The 16254-nt window shown below is 44.5% G+C and overlaps 1 protein-coding gene across 1 annotated transcript in view; it reads left to right on the top strand.

The window, feature by feature from the left end:
- The window catches only part of LOC143658418 (zinc finger protein 536-like), a 202709-nt gene extending 187257 nt beyond the window's left edge, over positions 1–15452 (top strand). The window contains exon 4 of the mRNA XM_077130487.1: positions 13063–15452. Within this exon, the coding sequence (XP_076986602.1) occupies positions 13065–15452 (2388 nt within the window). The 5' untranslated portion in view covers positions 13063–13064. The remainder of the gene's footprint in view (positions 1–13062) is intronic.
- Positions 15453–16254: the final 802 nt, after the last annotated feature.

The raw sequence follows: 16254 nt of genomic DNA, 5'->3' as shown, positions 1-16254 counted from the left end.
TGCCTGGAGATTTCGTCTTTCTTCCATCTGTATGCTGCTGCAAAGGGGTGACTTCTTCCAAACCCTAAGTACCCCCTTCTCTATCACTGCCAAGAGAGTTTCAGCCCCTAGATTTTGAATTTGTAGTCGAATTTATTTTCATCCATTATTTCTTTCCATCTTCTCTGGTCCACAAGAGATAGAAACCTTATCTGGCTGCTCACAGTCAGAGAGTGAGTACAATTTTAAAGCTGTTCTCCTGTAAATTTTGCCAGAGACATGACCCTCCCCGCCCCCAAATGAGGGACTGCCTATATGGGAGACCTTGTGGGCTGAATGGTTGGTCTCATATTCTTAGGATCTCAGCTTCTTGGCATCTTTCTTTTTTTTTTTTATTAATTAAAAAAATTAACACAACATTTAGAAATCATTCCATTCTACATATGCAATCAGTAATTCTTAATAACATCACATAGATGTATGATTATCATTTCTTAGTACATTTGCATCGATTTAGGAAAAGAACTAGCAAAACAACAGAAAAAGATATAGAATGATAATATAGAGAAAAAAATAAAAATAATAAAAATAAAAAATAGAAAAATATATAAAAAAGAAAAAAAGGAAAAAGAAAAAAAACACAAACAAACAAAAAAAACTATAGCTCAGATGCAGCTTCATTCAGTGTTTTAACATAATTACATTACAATTAGGTAGTATTGTGCTGTCCATTTTTGAGTTTTTGTATCTAGTCCTGTTGCACAGTCTGTATCCCTTCAGCTCCAGTTACCCATTATCTTACCCTGTTTCTAACTCCTGATGGTCTCTGTTACTAATGACATATTCCAAGTTTATTCTCGAATGTCGGTTCACATCAGTGGAACCATACAGTATTTGTCTTTTAGTTTTTGGCTAGACTCACTCAGCATAATGTTCTCTAGGTCCATCCATGTTATTACATGCTTCATAAGTTTATCTTGTCTTAAAGCTGCATAATATTCCATCGTATGTATATACCACAGTTTGTTTAGCCACTCGTCTGTTGATGGACATTTTGGCTGTTTCCATCTCTTTGGAATTGTAAATAATGCTGCTATAAACATTGGTGTGCAAATGTCCGTTTGTGTCTTTGCCCTTAAGTCCTTTGAGTAGATACCTAGCAATGGTATTGCTGGGTCGTATGGCAATTCTATATTCAGCTTTTTGAGGAACCGCCAAACTGCCTTCCACAGTGGTTGCACCATTTGACATTCCCACCAACAGTGGATAAGTGTGCCTCTTTCTCCGCATCCTCTCCAGCACTTGTCATTTTCTGTTTTGTTGATAATGGCCATTCTGGTGGGTGTGAGATGATATCTCATTGTGGTTTTGATTTGCATTTCTCTAATGGCCAGGGACATTGAGCATCTCTTCATGTGCCTTTTGGCCATTTGTATTTCCTCTTCTGAGAGGTGTCTGTTCAAGTCTTTTTCCCATTTTGTAATTGGGTTGGCTGTCTTTTTGTTGTTGAGTTGAACAATCTCTTTATAAATTCTGGATACTAGACCTTTATCTGATATGTCGTTTCCAAATATTGTCTCCCATTGTGTAGGCTTTCTTTCTACTTTCTTGATGAAGTTCTTTGATGCACAAAAGTGTTTAATTTTGAGAAGCTCCCATTTCTTTCTTTCTTTCTTCAGTGCTCTTGCTTTAGGTTTAAGGTCCATAAAACCGCCTCCAATTGTAAGTTTCATAAGGTATCTCCCTACATTTTCCTCTAACTGTTTTATGGTCTTAGACCTAATGTTTAGATCTTTGATCCATTTTGAGTTAACTTTTGTATAGGGTGTGAGATACGGGTCCTCTTTCATTCTTTTGCATATGGATATCCAGTTCTCTAGGCACCATTTATTGAAGAGACTGTTCTGTCCCAGGTGAGTTGGCTTGACTGCCTTATCAAAGATCAAATGTCCATAGATGAGAGGGTCTATATCTGAGCACCCTATTCGATTCCATTGGTCAATATATCTATCTTTATGCCAATACCATGCTGTTTTGACCACTGTGGCTTCATAATATGCCTTAAAGTCCGGCAGCGTGAGACCTCCAGCTTCGTTTTTTTTCTTCAAGATACTTTTAGCAATTCGGGGCACCCTGCCCTTCCAGATAAATTTGCTTATTGGTTTTTCTATTTCTGAAAAATAAGTTGTTGGGATTTTGATTGGTATTGCATTGAATCTGTAAATCAATTTAGGTAGAATTGACTTCTTAACTATATTTAGTCTTCCAATCCATGAACATGGTATGCCCTTCCATCTATTTAGGTCTTCTGTGATTTCTTTTAACAGTTTTTTGTAGTTTTCTTTGTATAGGTTTTTTTGTCTCTTTAGTTAAATTTATTCCTAGGTATTTTATTCTTTTAGTTGCAATTGTAAATGGAATTCGTTTCTTGATTTCCCCCTCAGCTTGTTCATTGTTAGTGTATAGAAATGCTACAGATTTTTGAATGTTGATCTTGTAACCTGCTACTTTGCTGTACTCATTTATTAGCTCTAGTAGTTTTGTTGTGGATTTTTCCGGGTTTTCGATGTATAGTATCATATCGTCTGCAAACAGTGATAGTTTTACTTCTTCCTTTCCAATTTTGATGCCTTGTATTTCTTTTTCTTGTCTAATTGCTCTGGCTAGAACCTCCAACACAATGTTGAATAATAGTGGTGATAATGGACATCCTTGTCTTGTTCCTGATCTTAGGGGGAAAGTTTTCAGTTTTTCTCCATTGAGGATGATATTAGCTATGAGTTTTTCATATATTCCCTCTATCATTTTAAGGAAGTTCCCTTGTATTCCTATCTTTTGAAGTGTTTTCAACAGGAAAGGGTGTTGAATCTTGTCAAATGCCTTCTCTGTATCAATTGAGATGATCATGTGATTTTTCTGCTTTGATTTGTTGATATGGTGTATTACATTAATTGATTTTCTTATGTTGAACCATCCTTGCATACCTGGGATGAATCCTACTTGGTCATGATGTATAATTCTTTTAATGTGTTGTTGGATTCGATTTGCTAGAATTTTGTTGAGAATTTTTGTATCTATATTCATTAGAGAGATTGGTCTGTAGTTTTCTTTTTTTGTAATATCTTTGCCTGGTTTTGGTATGAGGGTGATGTTGGCTTCATAGAATGAATTAGGTAGCTTTCCCTCCACTTCGATTTTTTTGAAGAGTTTAAGGAGAGTTGGTACTAATTCTTTCTGGAATGTTTGATAGAATTCACATATGAAGCCGTCTGGTCCTGGACTTTTCTTTTTGGGAAGCTTTTGAATAACTGATTCAATTTCTTTACTTGTGATTGGTTTGTTGAGGTCATCTATTTCTTCTTGAGTCAAAGTTGGTTGTTCATGCCTTTCCAGGAACCCGTCCATTTCATCTAAATTGTTGTATTTATTAGCGTAAAGTTGTTCGTAGTATCCTGTTATTACCTCCTTTATTTCTGTGAGGTCAGTGGTTATGTCTCCTCTTCCATTTCTGATCTTATTTATTTGCGTCCTCTCTCTTCTTTTTGTCAATCTTGCTGAGGGCCCATCAATCTTATTGATTTTCTCATAGAACCAACTTCTGGTCTTATTGATTTTCTCTATTGTTTTCATGTTTTCAATTTCATTTATTTCTGCTCTAATCTTTGTTATTTCTTTCCTTTTGCTTGATTTGGGGTTAGTTTGCTGTTCTTTCTCCAGTTCTTCCAAGTGGACAGTTAATTCCTGAATTTTTGCCTTTTCTTCTTTTCTGATACAGGCATTTAGGGCAATAAATTTCCCTCTTAGCACTGCCTTTGCTGCGTCCCATAGGTTTTGATATGTTGTGTTTTCGTTTTCATTTGCCTCGAGATATTTACTAATTTCTCTTGCAATTTCTTCCTTGACCCACTCGTTGTTTAAGAGTGTGTTGTTGAGCCTCCACGTATTTGTGAATTTTCTGGCACTCCACCTATTATTGATTTCCAACTTCATTCCTTTATGATCCGAGAAAGTGTTGTGTATGATTTCAATCTTTTTGAATTTGTTAAGACTTGCTTTGTGACCCAGCATATGGTCTATCTTTGAGAATGATCCATGAGCACTTGAGAAAAAGGTGTATCCTGCTGTTGTGGGATGTAATGTCCTATAAATGTCTGTTAAGTCTAGCTCATTTATTGTAATATTCAAATTCTCTATGTCTTTATTGATCCTCTGTCTAGATGTTCTGTCCGTTGATGAGAGTGGTGAATTGAAGTCTCCAACTATTATGGTATATGTGTCTATTTCCCTTTTCAGTGTTTGCAGTGTGTTCCTCACGTATTTTGGGGCATTCTGGTTCGGTGCATAAATATTTATGATTGTTATGTCTATTTGTTTAATTGTTCCTTTTATTAGTAGATAGTGTCCTTCTTTGTCTCTTTTAACTGTTTTACATTTGAAGTCTAATTTGTTGGATATTAGTATAGCTACTCCTGTCTTGGCATCTTTCTTGTAGGAACTTGATCGAAGTCCTAATGGGGCTCCCACAGGCAGTGTGAGGCAAACACATTGTGCTACTATTCTGTTAAGAACTTCCCAAGACTCTTTTGCCACACATGTAAACTCTATAATCCCTGGCTTGACGTCCAAGTCTGTGTCCTAGCTCTCTGCTTCATCTCATCCCCTTCTTATTCCCAAGACCTTCTGTGCTTTGTCTCCACTTTGCACATGCTCTTCCCTGGGTACCACACTGCCTTCCTCCTCTTCCCTGCCTGATGACCTCCTCAGGATGAACCAAGACCTGATGTCTTCCCCATTATTGCTCCCCAGGTCTGACCCCCTCCTTCCCATTGCACCCCTCCATTGTAGATTTCTTCTATCTCAGCACTTGACCTCATTCTGTTTCTCTGTGGACCCAGGTGTCTCTTGATGCCCAAGTCGACTTTCAGAAGCAAGAACCTGGTCTTGATCTCCTCTGTCTCCTTCCACATGTAGGCATTAAAAGTATGTCATGAAATGACACAAGCTCACTTGGCAGATGCACCAGCGAGGGTGGCAACAAGGGAGTTTTAATTGATTGTTTCTGTGCACTTTGGAAGTGCCCTTCATCTTTTGGTATTAACTTCACTACTACATTAAGTTATTTCCTTGATCTAGAAAGCTATGCTAAATGCTGTAGCTAGTACTGGGAAAGGGTTCCAGCACATGGAGAGCCTTTGACAGTTTAAAAGTTATGTGTCTCTCCCACAATCCCATTTCCTCTTCGCAAAACCTTGGGAAGTAGAATAGTTAATATCAGTCCACTTTGAAATAAAGGAACTGAGGTTCCAGTTAGAGACTGAGTTGGCCAAGGTCCCATTGAGGCCAGTGGATTTACATTAGTGGGACTTTTGGGGTTGCTCTTTTCCCATTTCTCCAGTCTGGTTAGGGAAATAACCACTTGACACAGGACAAGAGAATGTGAAGAGTTTATCAGCCCTTATAGATATTAAGAAAAGAGTCTATAAATATAAATTTTGGTGCAACCCTCTGGTCCCCAACCAGTGAATAACAGATTTGCCATGTGTCTGGATCCATAGTGCTTCCATCACACCCACCCACCCATGCCAGTCCCCTGATATGATCTCTTTCTGAAATGTGCTGCATGTTTCCACATCCTGGCAAATGTGTTCATGATGTCTCCACTCTTTGGCCTCTTTGATGCTTGCCCATGCCTCTGGTTTTCTTTTTTCCATCCTCTTCTGATTTTCAGCATTCAACCTAGTAAGACTGAACATGGGGCTTTCAAAAGCCAGCCTGCCCACTAGTATTGACTTCTGGAGTCAGGCTTCTCGGCTGTGTGAGCTTGTGTGACTTAAACTTTCTGAGCCTCAGTTTCCTCACTTTTAATTTGGGAATAATAAGAATACTTTCCATCTCAAATGTTCCAAGAAATGATCATGAGGATGAATATGCAACTATGTGATGAAAAAACAGAATGTTCATATTGTATGTTGATTGGTGTTATTAATAAAAATTAAAAAAAAGAATAAGTTTCTATCTAAGGTTGTGTTAGGCTAAAATGAGATAATGATTGTTAAGTACCTTGCATGATCTTGACATATGGTGAACATCCAAGATACTGTCTGTTGGTGAGGAAGGTGAGGAAGGTAATGATGGTGGTGATGAAGATGTTGATAATGACTAAAATGATGATGTTGGTGGTAGTGATGATGGTTATTGTTTCATTTATTGAGAGTTTACTCTGCTTAATACATCCATGTCTTAACAAACACCCCATGTGAGGTTCTAATTCCATCCCAGCACCTATTTGTCTGGCTTTTTATGTGTGGGCAGAGAATGACCAGGAACCCATACCAGAAGTCTTCTCTACTCTGAGATGATGGCCAAGAGAACCCTTTGTAGATGTTTTTCTTTGCTTTTGGTGTTCTTTGGTTCTGGGCTACAGTTTAAACCTGTACTCCAAAAGTCGATATGGTTGGAAAGACTTCTTTGCTTATGAGGATTTTGAAAAATCTGCCAAAGTTTCCAAGGATAGGGCAGTTTTTAATCCCTTGCTTTCTTCTTTCACTTCCTCCAGCTCTCATCCCATCAATATTGAAGCTATCTGGGCTACATGGAACATGTTCTTAGCCAGCCTGGTGCCATCCTTTTCACCAGTAGAGTCAATGAGGGCCTTGACTTTGGCCAATCTTCCATCCATTAAGGGAACTTTTGGAGTTTGACTATACTCTTCAACTTCCCTCCAGTCACCATGCTCTGCAGCCTGCTTTGAATATCATGTTGTCATTAATAAGTTCAACAAGGATTTAACTATTTCTGGCCCTGTCTCATAGCATTATCTATACATCAGTCAAAATAGAATGGGTCAACCATGCTGCCCTCCTGTTTATCTGTTAATCATCTGGCAGACAAACCACTCAGTATCCTGCCCACCTCGGTAATGTTTGTGACGTAGTTTGTTTGGCTGCCCAAATGTCACCAGCGTTGATTGTAAGAGATGAAAAAATGTACTTGCTCAGCATAGCGAGCTCCAGGCCAAAATGTAAGCATGAAATCTCTGGTTTATTTTTGTAATAATGTTTACAGCTGTTTAATGACCCTGAAAAGGTTCAGTAGTCTGGTGTTCTGTATTTCAGAACAGGAGTGTATTATGCTTATAACAACCTTAGTTAAACAGTTTGAGCTACAACAATTGGAAAAATAGAATTTAATGAAAAGCCTTTGTATTCTAGGTACAGTTGTCTTAACTATTGCTTAACCTAAAGGTAAGAAAGCAAGGTAGGGCATGGGGAAGGGCCTTGGATCTTTGGGCTTACAGAAAAACAATTGTGTGGTGTGAGATTATTTTGTGTAAAATGCACATTGATGTTTGGAACTTCCCTTTCTGTGAACCCGAGTACCTCCCTTTAGCCCAACATGGGAGCTGTGGGAGTGCTACAGGGTTTCCGAGGCAGCGCTTTTACCCACGTTGATAAAAAGGGGAATATTTAGTTGTGCTTGGCTAGACAACAATACTTGATTTTAAAACATCCAGTTGAAGTGGTTATTTTGAAAGTCATTTTATTTCTCAACTCTTCTTTTTCATGGTATAAGGCTAAGACTTTTTCATGCAACTTACTGGCAAGATCTATATTTTTTGGACTATTCGTAAGATTACTTTTTTTTTCTGTGCAAGCAAAATGAAACCGTGTTTTGTGTAAAATTTATTTAGACTCGTAGCAGCTGGCATTTCTGGTGTCCTGATAGTTTTAAATTTCATTTCGAGTGAAAGATACAATTAGGTTCTCTATCGGAAGAGTTAAGTGAAAACTTTTGTCATTGATATCACAGGAAATAGTCTTGAAAGCAGAAATGCAAAATCAAAATAACCGTTAGCACCATCCAAGGCTTTTGAATGGCTCACCGTACCTGCAATGATGGGAATGATGAGACAGAAAGTATTCTGATAATCTGTGCAGCCAATGGTGGGGTTCATTTTCTGAGAATACTCTTGTCGTGAAATGTGAAATTGCTCCACTCAAGAAGAAAGCCTCTGGTATTCAGAAACTTTCACCTGGGGTTCCTGCCTGCATTCAGAGGTGTTTCCACACCATGGAGAGGGATGACACTGTAGCCACGACTCAGGCCAAAGCCTTGTTCTTCATCAGTGTTGACTGTGCCACTGAATGGCAGCCTGGGCTCCTTGTGACCCCGTTGTTTCTGTGTTGGAGTGATGATGCAGGAGACATGACGCTTCACAGTGGCCTTTTGCTGTCCAGTCCAGAGAAGGACATCAGGCTGACTTTCCACAGTTTGGCAAATGAAGCATTTGGTGGTTCATTTCATCAATCAATCTTTATTGATCTTCCTTTCATGGTTTGAGCTGGGACCATAAGCAGCAGGCCGGGGCAAGCTGTTTTCCTTTTAGTAGTTGGTTTACTTGCTTTCTGCTGTGTTAAGGGGTTTTTTTGCTACCTAAGTGAGAGGGTTAGATGAGTAGCATAGGTTACTCCAAAGGTCCTGGCCACATAATGGCTGTAAACCTTGGGCCATGTCCCACCTTCTGCTGGCTCCCAACTGTTGAATGTGTTGCAGGCACCTAGGATGAAGTTGGCAGCTGAGTGAAGTATGGGTTGGGTACATCAACTAAAAGTTCTCCCCACAGATATCAGCATGAGGGTGACCCCTGCAGTTCGATGGGCATGTCGGTTCTCTTCATTGGGTTATGGATGGGGGTGCCTAGGGTAGGTGGCGCCTCCAGGGTCATTGATGACATTCGTTATGGGGCCTCTGAAAGAGTAGTGTGGTTCCAGAGGGAACTCTCCTTGTTCCTGTTCCCTGGGTGGAAGGAGTACCAACACCTTCCATCAGCATGGCGGAGCTCCCAGCTTCAGTTGGACCCAATCCTTTCATAGTAGCATGAATGACCCCTTAGTTCCCCAGGGGTATGCATTTGCATATATTTCAAGAGTGTTACCAGTTTGGGAGTCCCTGCCCCTCCCTCAGTGTAGATGCATATGCACATACTCACGTGCGTGCACACGTGCACAAATACACACATGCTCACACATGGACAAACATACGCATGCAGGCCACAGGCACACATAGGCATACATGCACATGCACAAACACATAAACACACCTGCACACGTAGGTACATACTGTAGCTGCAAGTCCTTTTTCCTTTCTGGGTACAGTCTTTCAGGGCCTTTTCATTGCTTCCCTGTTATTTATGGCCTTGCCTGCACTGCCCCTTTGGGCTCCCAGGTCCTCGAGGGTAGAAATACAGAAAGTCCCTGGCAAGTACTGACTGATTAACAGGGTAAATGAATTCTTGATGTTGAAGTATCAGGGCTGGAGAAATTGGGGCTGACCCAGGTTTTGTGAGTCCCAGACTGGGCCTGAGGCCAGTTCATCCTGCCTTGGCTGCTTTGGCCCAGGGACAGCGCACCAATTACCCCATGTACTTTCGAAGAATTCACTCTTCCCTTTCTTGCTTTGAATCAAGTGGCAGGCGTTAGTGATGACTGACCCATTGTTGTGGCCTTGGTTGCATCTGTTGTGGTGTTGTGGGACATCAGGTCTCACCGAGGACTCTGAGATGCTCATCTGGCATGTCTTTCCTCACTTCGGTGCCCTAAGGTGCAGAGGGCTGTAACCCTCAGAGTGTCTCCTTGTAGACTGGCCGGCTCCGCCAAAACCACGGGGTTGCCTGCGGACCTTGTGATGGGCAGTTAAGTCCTGAAGGGGATGGGTTTTGTCTCCATCAGCAGTGGGTCAAACCTGGGATGATCTCTGTGGGCTCATGGGGAGAAGAAACTGGTGATAGGGATGACTGTCCCTTGGTGACTTACAGGCTTTTGGATCCAGGGTGCGAACCTGAGCCCCTTCTGACCCTGATTAACTATGATTATGGACACTCGTGGTCTTATACAAAAGCTGAGTTTGCATCACATGAGGTTGGGTAAAGGTGGTTTTCTACAGGGCTCAGATTCCCATATGGGCTGGGCCTATAGGGCAATAATCTGTTCATCATTTCATCCATTCAGTCAGTAAATATGTCACATCCAATGAATGAGTCAGCTCTGCTCTTGGCCTTGGGCTTCACCTGGGATGAAGGCAGACACAATTACTACCTTTACCGAAAAGGAGCATGTCTGCGAAAGAGTCAGCAGCAAAATGTTGGTGTAGTAGTAAGTGCTATGAAGAAGAAAGTAAGGGGATGGAACAGAGAGGGTCTAGGAGTATCAGCTTCAGACAGGGTGGGCAGTGAGTGCCCTTTTAAGATGGTGATATGTGAGCTAAGACCTGAATTATGAGAAGGAGCCGCCTCAGTAAAGAACTGAGGCAGCACACTGTAGCACATTCTGTCTTCCCTCAGCTGAGGCCTTAACAATGGCATATGAAGACCAGTTGTTTAAAAGGGTTTAAGAAGCTTTGTTGACTTTGAGAAAACAAAAGCATAATAAATGAATTCCATACCTAAACCAAACTTGAAAACACCCCATGTTCATCATTTGACAGGTTGACCTCTTACTTACTCAGCATGAACTGGGGAGAGGAGGGAAGTTGAGATGGATGGTTCTCAACTTGATGCCTCCTCATTCAATCTGATTTGTTGTCTTGCCACATTGCACATTCACCTCCTGGTGAATTTGCATCAGCTCATCAGCAGCAACCTGAAAATAGCCCATCTTTTGGATTCGTGTTTTTGGATTTGACCAAGTGGGCAGCCTTTGGAAGTGGGCCAACCATGTTGGTTCTGGACTTTTCAAACTTTCACAGAGCTATTGGGTGAAATTCTGAACATTCCCATGTGACTTCAGGGTCATGATCCATGTTTGCTCAGGACAGCTCATGGGGCTTGCAAGGTAGAGAAAGGATTCTGGACAGGCCCTGGGAGCTGCTAGTCCCTGGAGGTTTCCAGGATTCCTGCTCCAGCAAGTTCTGCACACCAGGGTAGCTGCTTTTTGCTGAGCAGTAGGCTCCATGAATGCTGGGACAAGCTGGTCTTTTCCACCCTTGTATCTTCAGGGCCAAGGATTGACCTGGCACACAAAGAGAACTCAACAGCTTTGTTGTGTGAATGCAAGACTCTCTATGAGAAACTACTCCTTACTGACCAGTCTCCAAAATGGACTTCTTTTTTATTTAGTTGTCGACTGCCACCAGAAATAAAAAGGAAAGTGGCAAACTGGAAGCCTTCTTTTATTGCACGTGAGCATGCACCTCTATGCATGCATGTATGTTTGTAAACGTGTGCACGGTATTCCCTGTCATTGTTCATAGACACAGCTATCTCTGCTCCACAGTGGCAATCCCTCTCCTGCTTGGACACAAACCTCTGTCTCTTTTCATCCCCTCCTCTGCAAGATGGAATCACAGCCCCTCTCTTCTTGCCAAGGAACTCAGATATCCTGTTGGAGACCATCCACATCATGCATCATTTGCCTTGTGGAAGGCCCTACAAGCTGCAGACCCAGCACAACCCCCCACTGCTCCCTAAGGCCTGAGTGTCTTCTTCCACAGATGAGCTCTGTCCCCATGAGCTCCCAGAGGGAACCGTTTGGCCCAGGAATCACTTGTGGTTGGGGTTGAATGCTGTTCCTGGACCACCTGGCCAGCCAGTACATCTCAACAAGGGGATAAAAAAAGGATAGACGTGTGAGAGTGGTTCCAATGGCAAGAAACAAATTTGAATGTCTTTAGGTGGAAGACGGATTTGGAAATAGAAAGACACAAGCCCTGGCTTCATTGTCTTTCAAAGTTGGGCTCCCTACATGCTCTGATGTGGTAGAAGGGGTGCTGTCCTCCCCCACCCCCCATACCTGAGAGTGGTCTGGGTTTAGCTGTTCTGCACAGGCTGGAGAGGGGGGCAGAGAGAACTATTAAAGACAATTATGCAGACCAGCTTTGAGTGTTAGTGCTTAACAAACAGCTTTGAGTTCTAATTTCCTGCAAAACACATACTGCAGGTACAATTTGTACTCATTACTGTATATTGGGAAAGTTATTAAAAACACTCAGACTTCGTGAGACTTCCTATGGCATCGTCCCTGGATTTTAATTGGTTTTTATCTAGTTCTATAAAAGATCTCTTTAAACCCAATCAGAGGCCCTGCTTCGGATATCTTGCCAGTTGACAGACTGGGAGAGCCTATTGTATGGTGTAAGTTTTTCCTTCCACCAAAATTCGATCAGTCTCAACGATCAATTAAGATTCCATCATGAGATAATTTATAGTTCTTTTGACAGGCACCGTTACCAAATGACAAAATAACAGTGTTTCGTAGCATAAGGGTTAAATCTTAATCTCAGAGGTTTGCAAAGCCGCTACTTGCAGTCTCCTTAAAATTTAATATACCTCGTTAATGCTTCCTTGCAAACACTGAAGGATTTTTATGATTATAATCATGTGTTACAGCACCTAGTACTGTTTCTAAGCAGCATACTAATCAGCTTAATGAGATATTACTGCACTTTTTGTTGACTAAAGCAAAATCCCTTTTATTGTTCTAAAGCCTGTCCTTTACTTTATTTTTTCCCAAAACATTATCTTGTTTTATTATGTACCAGTAAATATCATGCCATTGGGGTTTTTTTGTTGTTGTTGTTTTTTTTTCTGGCCAAATCATAAAATGATCTCTTTCATCTCAGACTGGTGAATGTATTGAGTGTGGTAAATGAAAAAAGTTCCAAGTGAGAGTCTCCTTGGCCTTGCAGATAAAGCCATTCTGCTCTAAGACAATCTTTGAACTGAACCAACAGGTACAGTTGCTTCAGGAGGGTCGGGGGGAGAAAAAGTTAAACACGTAGACCCTCAATTTGTTATTAGGAGTTGAAAGTGGTAAAACATTAATAATTTAAATGTGAATGAATAATTGCCGTCTGTAAATAGAAAATACCAGGAAGACGATCTATCGCCAAAACAAATTGGAAGAACAGTGCCCTATTGCATAATTGGCATTTAATAATTCATTTTTTTATTATTGTTTTTGGCTCTAATTCTTTAGCATGATTATGTTCAGGTAAGATACGAAATGCAAATGCCCCACCAGCCGCTGCTGCTGATTCCTTGTGCCTCGGGTACCTGCCCTGGTGTGAACTCTCTCTCTTTGTTTTCAGGGATGGAAGAAGCCAGTCTGTGCCTTGGCGTGTCCTCGGCGGCCCCGGAAGCTGAGCCCCACCTGAGTGGCCCCGTTCTCAATGGCCAGTATGCCATGAGTCAGAAGTTGCACCAGATCACCTCCCAGCTCAGCCATGCCTTCCCCGAGCTGCACCAGCGGCCCAACCCCGAGGAGAAGGCACCCGCACCCCTGGATGAGAAGGCCCACGTGCCCATGAGTGGCCAGCCCATGGGCGGGCAGATGGCACTGCTGGCCAACCAACTTGGCCGCGACGTTGACACCAGTCTCAACGGGCGGGTGGACCTGCAGCAGTTCCTCAACGGGCAGAACCTGGGCATCATGTCCCAGATGAGTGACATCGAGGACGATGCCCGCAAAAACCGCAAGTACCCATGCCCACTCTGCGGGAAGCGCTTCCGCTTCAACAGCATCCTCTCTCTGCACATGCGCACCCACACGGGTGAGAAGCCCTTCAAGTGCCCCTACTGCGACCACCGGGCGGCTCAGAAGGGTAACCTCAAGATCCACCTGCGCACCCACAAGTTGGGCAATCTGGGGAAGGGGCGTGGGCGGGTGCGCGAGGAGAACCGCCTGCTGCACGAGCTAGAGGAGAGGGCCATCCTGCGGGACAAGCAGATGAAGAACAGCCTGCTGCAGCCCCGGCCTGACCTGAAGCCCCCTCTGCACGCCCAGCAGGCCCCGCTGGCAACCTGCAGCCTGGCCCTGCCCGCCAACCCCAGCCTGCCGGACATCGCCAACCCGGTGCCCTCGCCCAAGCCGGCCAGCGTGCAGGAGGACGTGGTGACCCCGGCGGCCGGCTTCCGCTGCACCTTCTGCAAGGGCAAGTTCAAGAAGCGCGAGGAGCTGGACCGCCACATCCGCATCCTGCACAAGCCCTACAAGTGCACGCTGTGTGACTTCGCTGCATCGCAAGAGGAGGAGCTCATCAGCCACGTGGAGAAGGCCCACATCACCGCCGAGTCGGCCCAGGGCCAGGGCCCCAGTGGCGGCGGGGAGCAGGCAGCCAACGAGTTCCGCTGCGAGGTGTGCGGCCAGGTGTTCAGCCAGGCGTGGTTCCTGAAGGGTCACATGCGGAAGCACAAGGACTCCTTCGAGCACTGCTGCCAGATCTGTGGCCGGCGCTTCAAGGAGCCCTGGTTCCTTAAGAACCACATGAAGGTCCACCTTAACAAGCTGTCGGTGAAGAACAAGTCCCCCGGCGACCCCGAGGTGCCCGCGCCCATGGGCAACCTGTCCCAGGAGGCCCACGCCAACCTGTACTCCAGGTACCTCTCCTGCCTGCAGGGTGGCTTTGTGGCCCCCGACAAAGCCAATCTGAGCGAGCCCAGCCAGCTCTATGGCAAAGGGGAGCTGCCCCTGAAGGAGAAGGAGGTCCTTGGAAAGCTGCTGTCCCCCATCTCTAGCATGGCCCACGGCGTCCCCGAAGGTGACAAGCACTCCCTCCTGGGATGCCTCAACCTCGTGCCGCCGCTAAAATCCAGCTGCATCGAGCGGTTGCAAGCTGCTGCCAAAGCTGCCGAGATGGACCCCGTGAACAGCTACCAGGCTTGGCAGCTCATGGCCAGGGGCATGGCCATGGAACACGGCTTCTTGTCTAAAGAGCATCAGCTACAGCGCAACCATGAAGACACTTTGGCAAACGCCGGAGTGATGTTTGATAAGGAGAAGCGAGAGTACGTGTTAGTGGGAGCAGATGGCTCCAAACAGAAAATTCCTGCTGATTTGGTTCACAGCACTAAAGTGGGCAATCAGAGAGACCTGCCAAGTAAGCTCGACCCTTTAGAAGGCAGCCGGGATTTTTTGTCTCACGGGCTGAACCAGGCGCTGGAGTACAACCTGCAGGGGCCCGGGAGTGTGAAGGAGAAGCCCACCGAGTGCCCCGACTGCGGCCGGGTGTTCCGCACCTACCACCAGGTGGTCGTGCACTCCCGCGTGCACAAGCGGGACCGCAAGGGCGACGAGGAGGGGCTGCATGCGTGCCTGGACGAGCGGCGCGGCTCCGGCAGCGACCAGGAGTCCCAGTCGGTGAGCCGCTCCACCACGCCCGGGTCCTCCAACGTGACCGAGGAGAGCGGGCTCGGAGGCGGCCTCTCCCAGACCGGGAGTGCCCAGGAGGACAGCCCGCACCCCTCCTCGCCGTCCTCCTCAGGTAGGTTGGCCAGCATGATGGCAGCCCCTTCCCCACCTCCAGGGGAGGAGTGGCTGTCAGCGGGCCCTCGACTGGGGCCGGTGGCTCTGCCACGTCAGTTCCAAGTCATCGTGGGCTGTTGGAGGAGGAGGGTGGGCTGGACGCTGAGTGGGGCCATTCTTTCCTCGGGGCACCTTTTCCTCGGGGCTCCTTTTCCTCAAGGGCGGGATGCCATTTAGAAACACTTTGGCCTTGCCTTGAGCAATGGCTACCAAGAAAGTAAGTGAACCCTCCTTCCATGAGGTGGGGACAGCTCGGCGACACTTTTTTCCATTGGGGTTTGCCTGCCTATCCCATTTCCTGTCCTGTCCCTGTCCCCCACCTCTGTTCTGTCGTCTCAGGAGCCCTAGAGTTGGCGTTTGGCTCCATCCTTGGAGGTAGATATGTAAGTTGAGATCCTTGCCATTTTTCCCCATAAGTCTATTCCCATACTTGTTTCATTTGGGTACCCCAGATCCCTTTCAAGACCAGATCTGTCTCCTGTTCCCTGCCGGAATTACTATGTGGCTTACCTGGCAGGTCCTTCTTACCTGAAAACCACACCACTTTGTATGGCTGTTTAGAAAAGCACAGAGGTTTGATACACAGATGCATGGCCGTGTGTCTTAAACTGTACTGTTTGCATGGGTAATACAGCTTTGGGGTCTAAAATAGCAAAGCAGAAAATCTGTCATCAAAATGTCTGTGAAATGTTGAAGCTTCCTGGCCCAGTTTGAAAAAACACTAGTCTACGACAGTTAAATTAAAATCGCTGCCTAACAGCAGGTAACATGTTGCCTTCATCCATATTTCCAAAGCCTCTTCCTAATGGATAGTAAATTGAAAGTTATATCTCTGGCCCTTTATAAAGAAAGCACCTCGCTAATACTGTAATCATTCCACAGCCTAACAACAGAGGAAATCATGCCATGACAAATACCCTGTTACTAATGGCAACATTGATTTCTGCAATCAGCCATTAAGACTAGAAAATGAAAGACA

This window comes from Tamandua tetradactyla, chromosome 16, assembly GCF_023851605.1.
Source record: "Tamandua tetradactyla isolate mTamTet1 chromosome 16, mTamTet1.pri, whole genome shotgun sequence".
Lineage (NCBI taxonomy): Eukaryota > Metazoa > Chordata > Mammalia > Pilosa > Myrmecophagidae > Tamandua > Tamandua tetradactyla.
The sequence above is the reverse complement of the archived record's forward strand: the minus strand, read 5'-3'. Positions and strand labels throughout refer to the sequence as shown.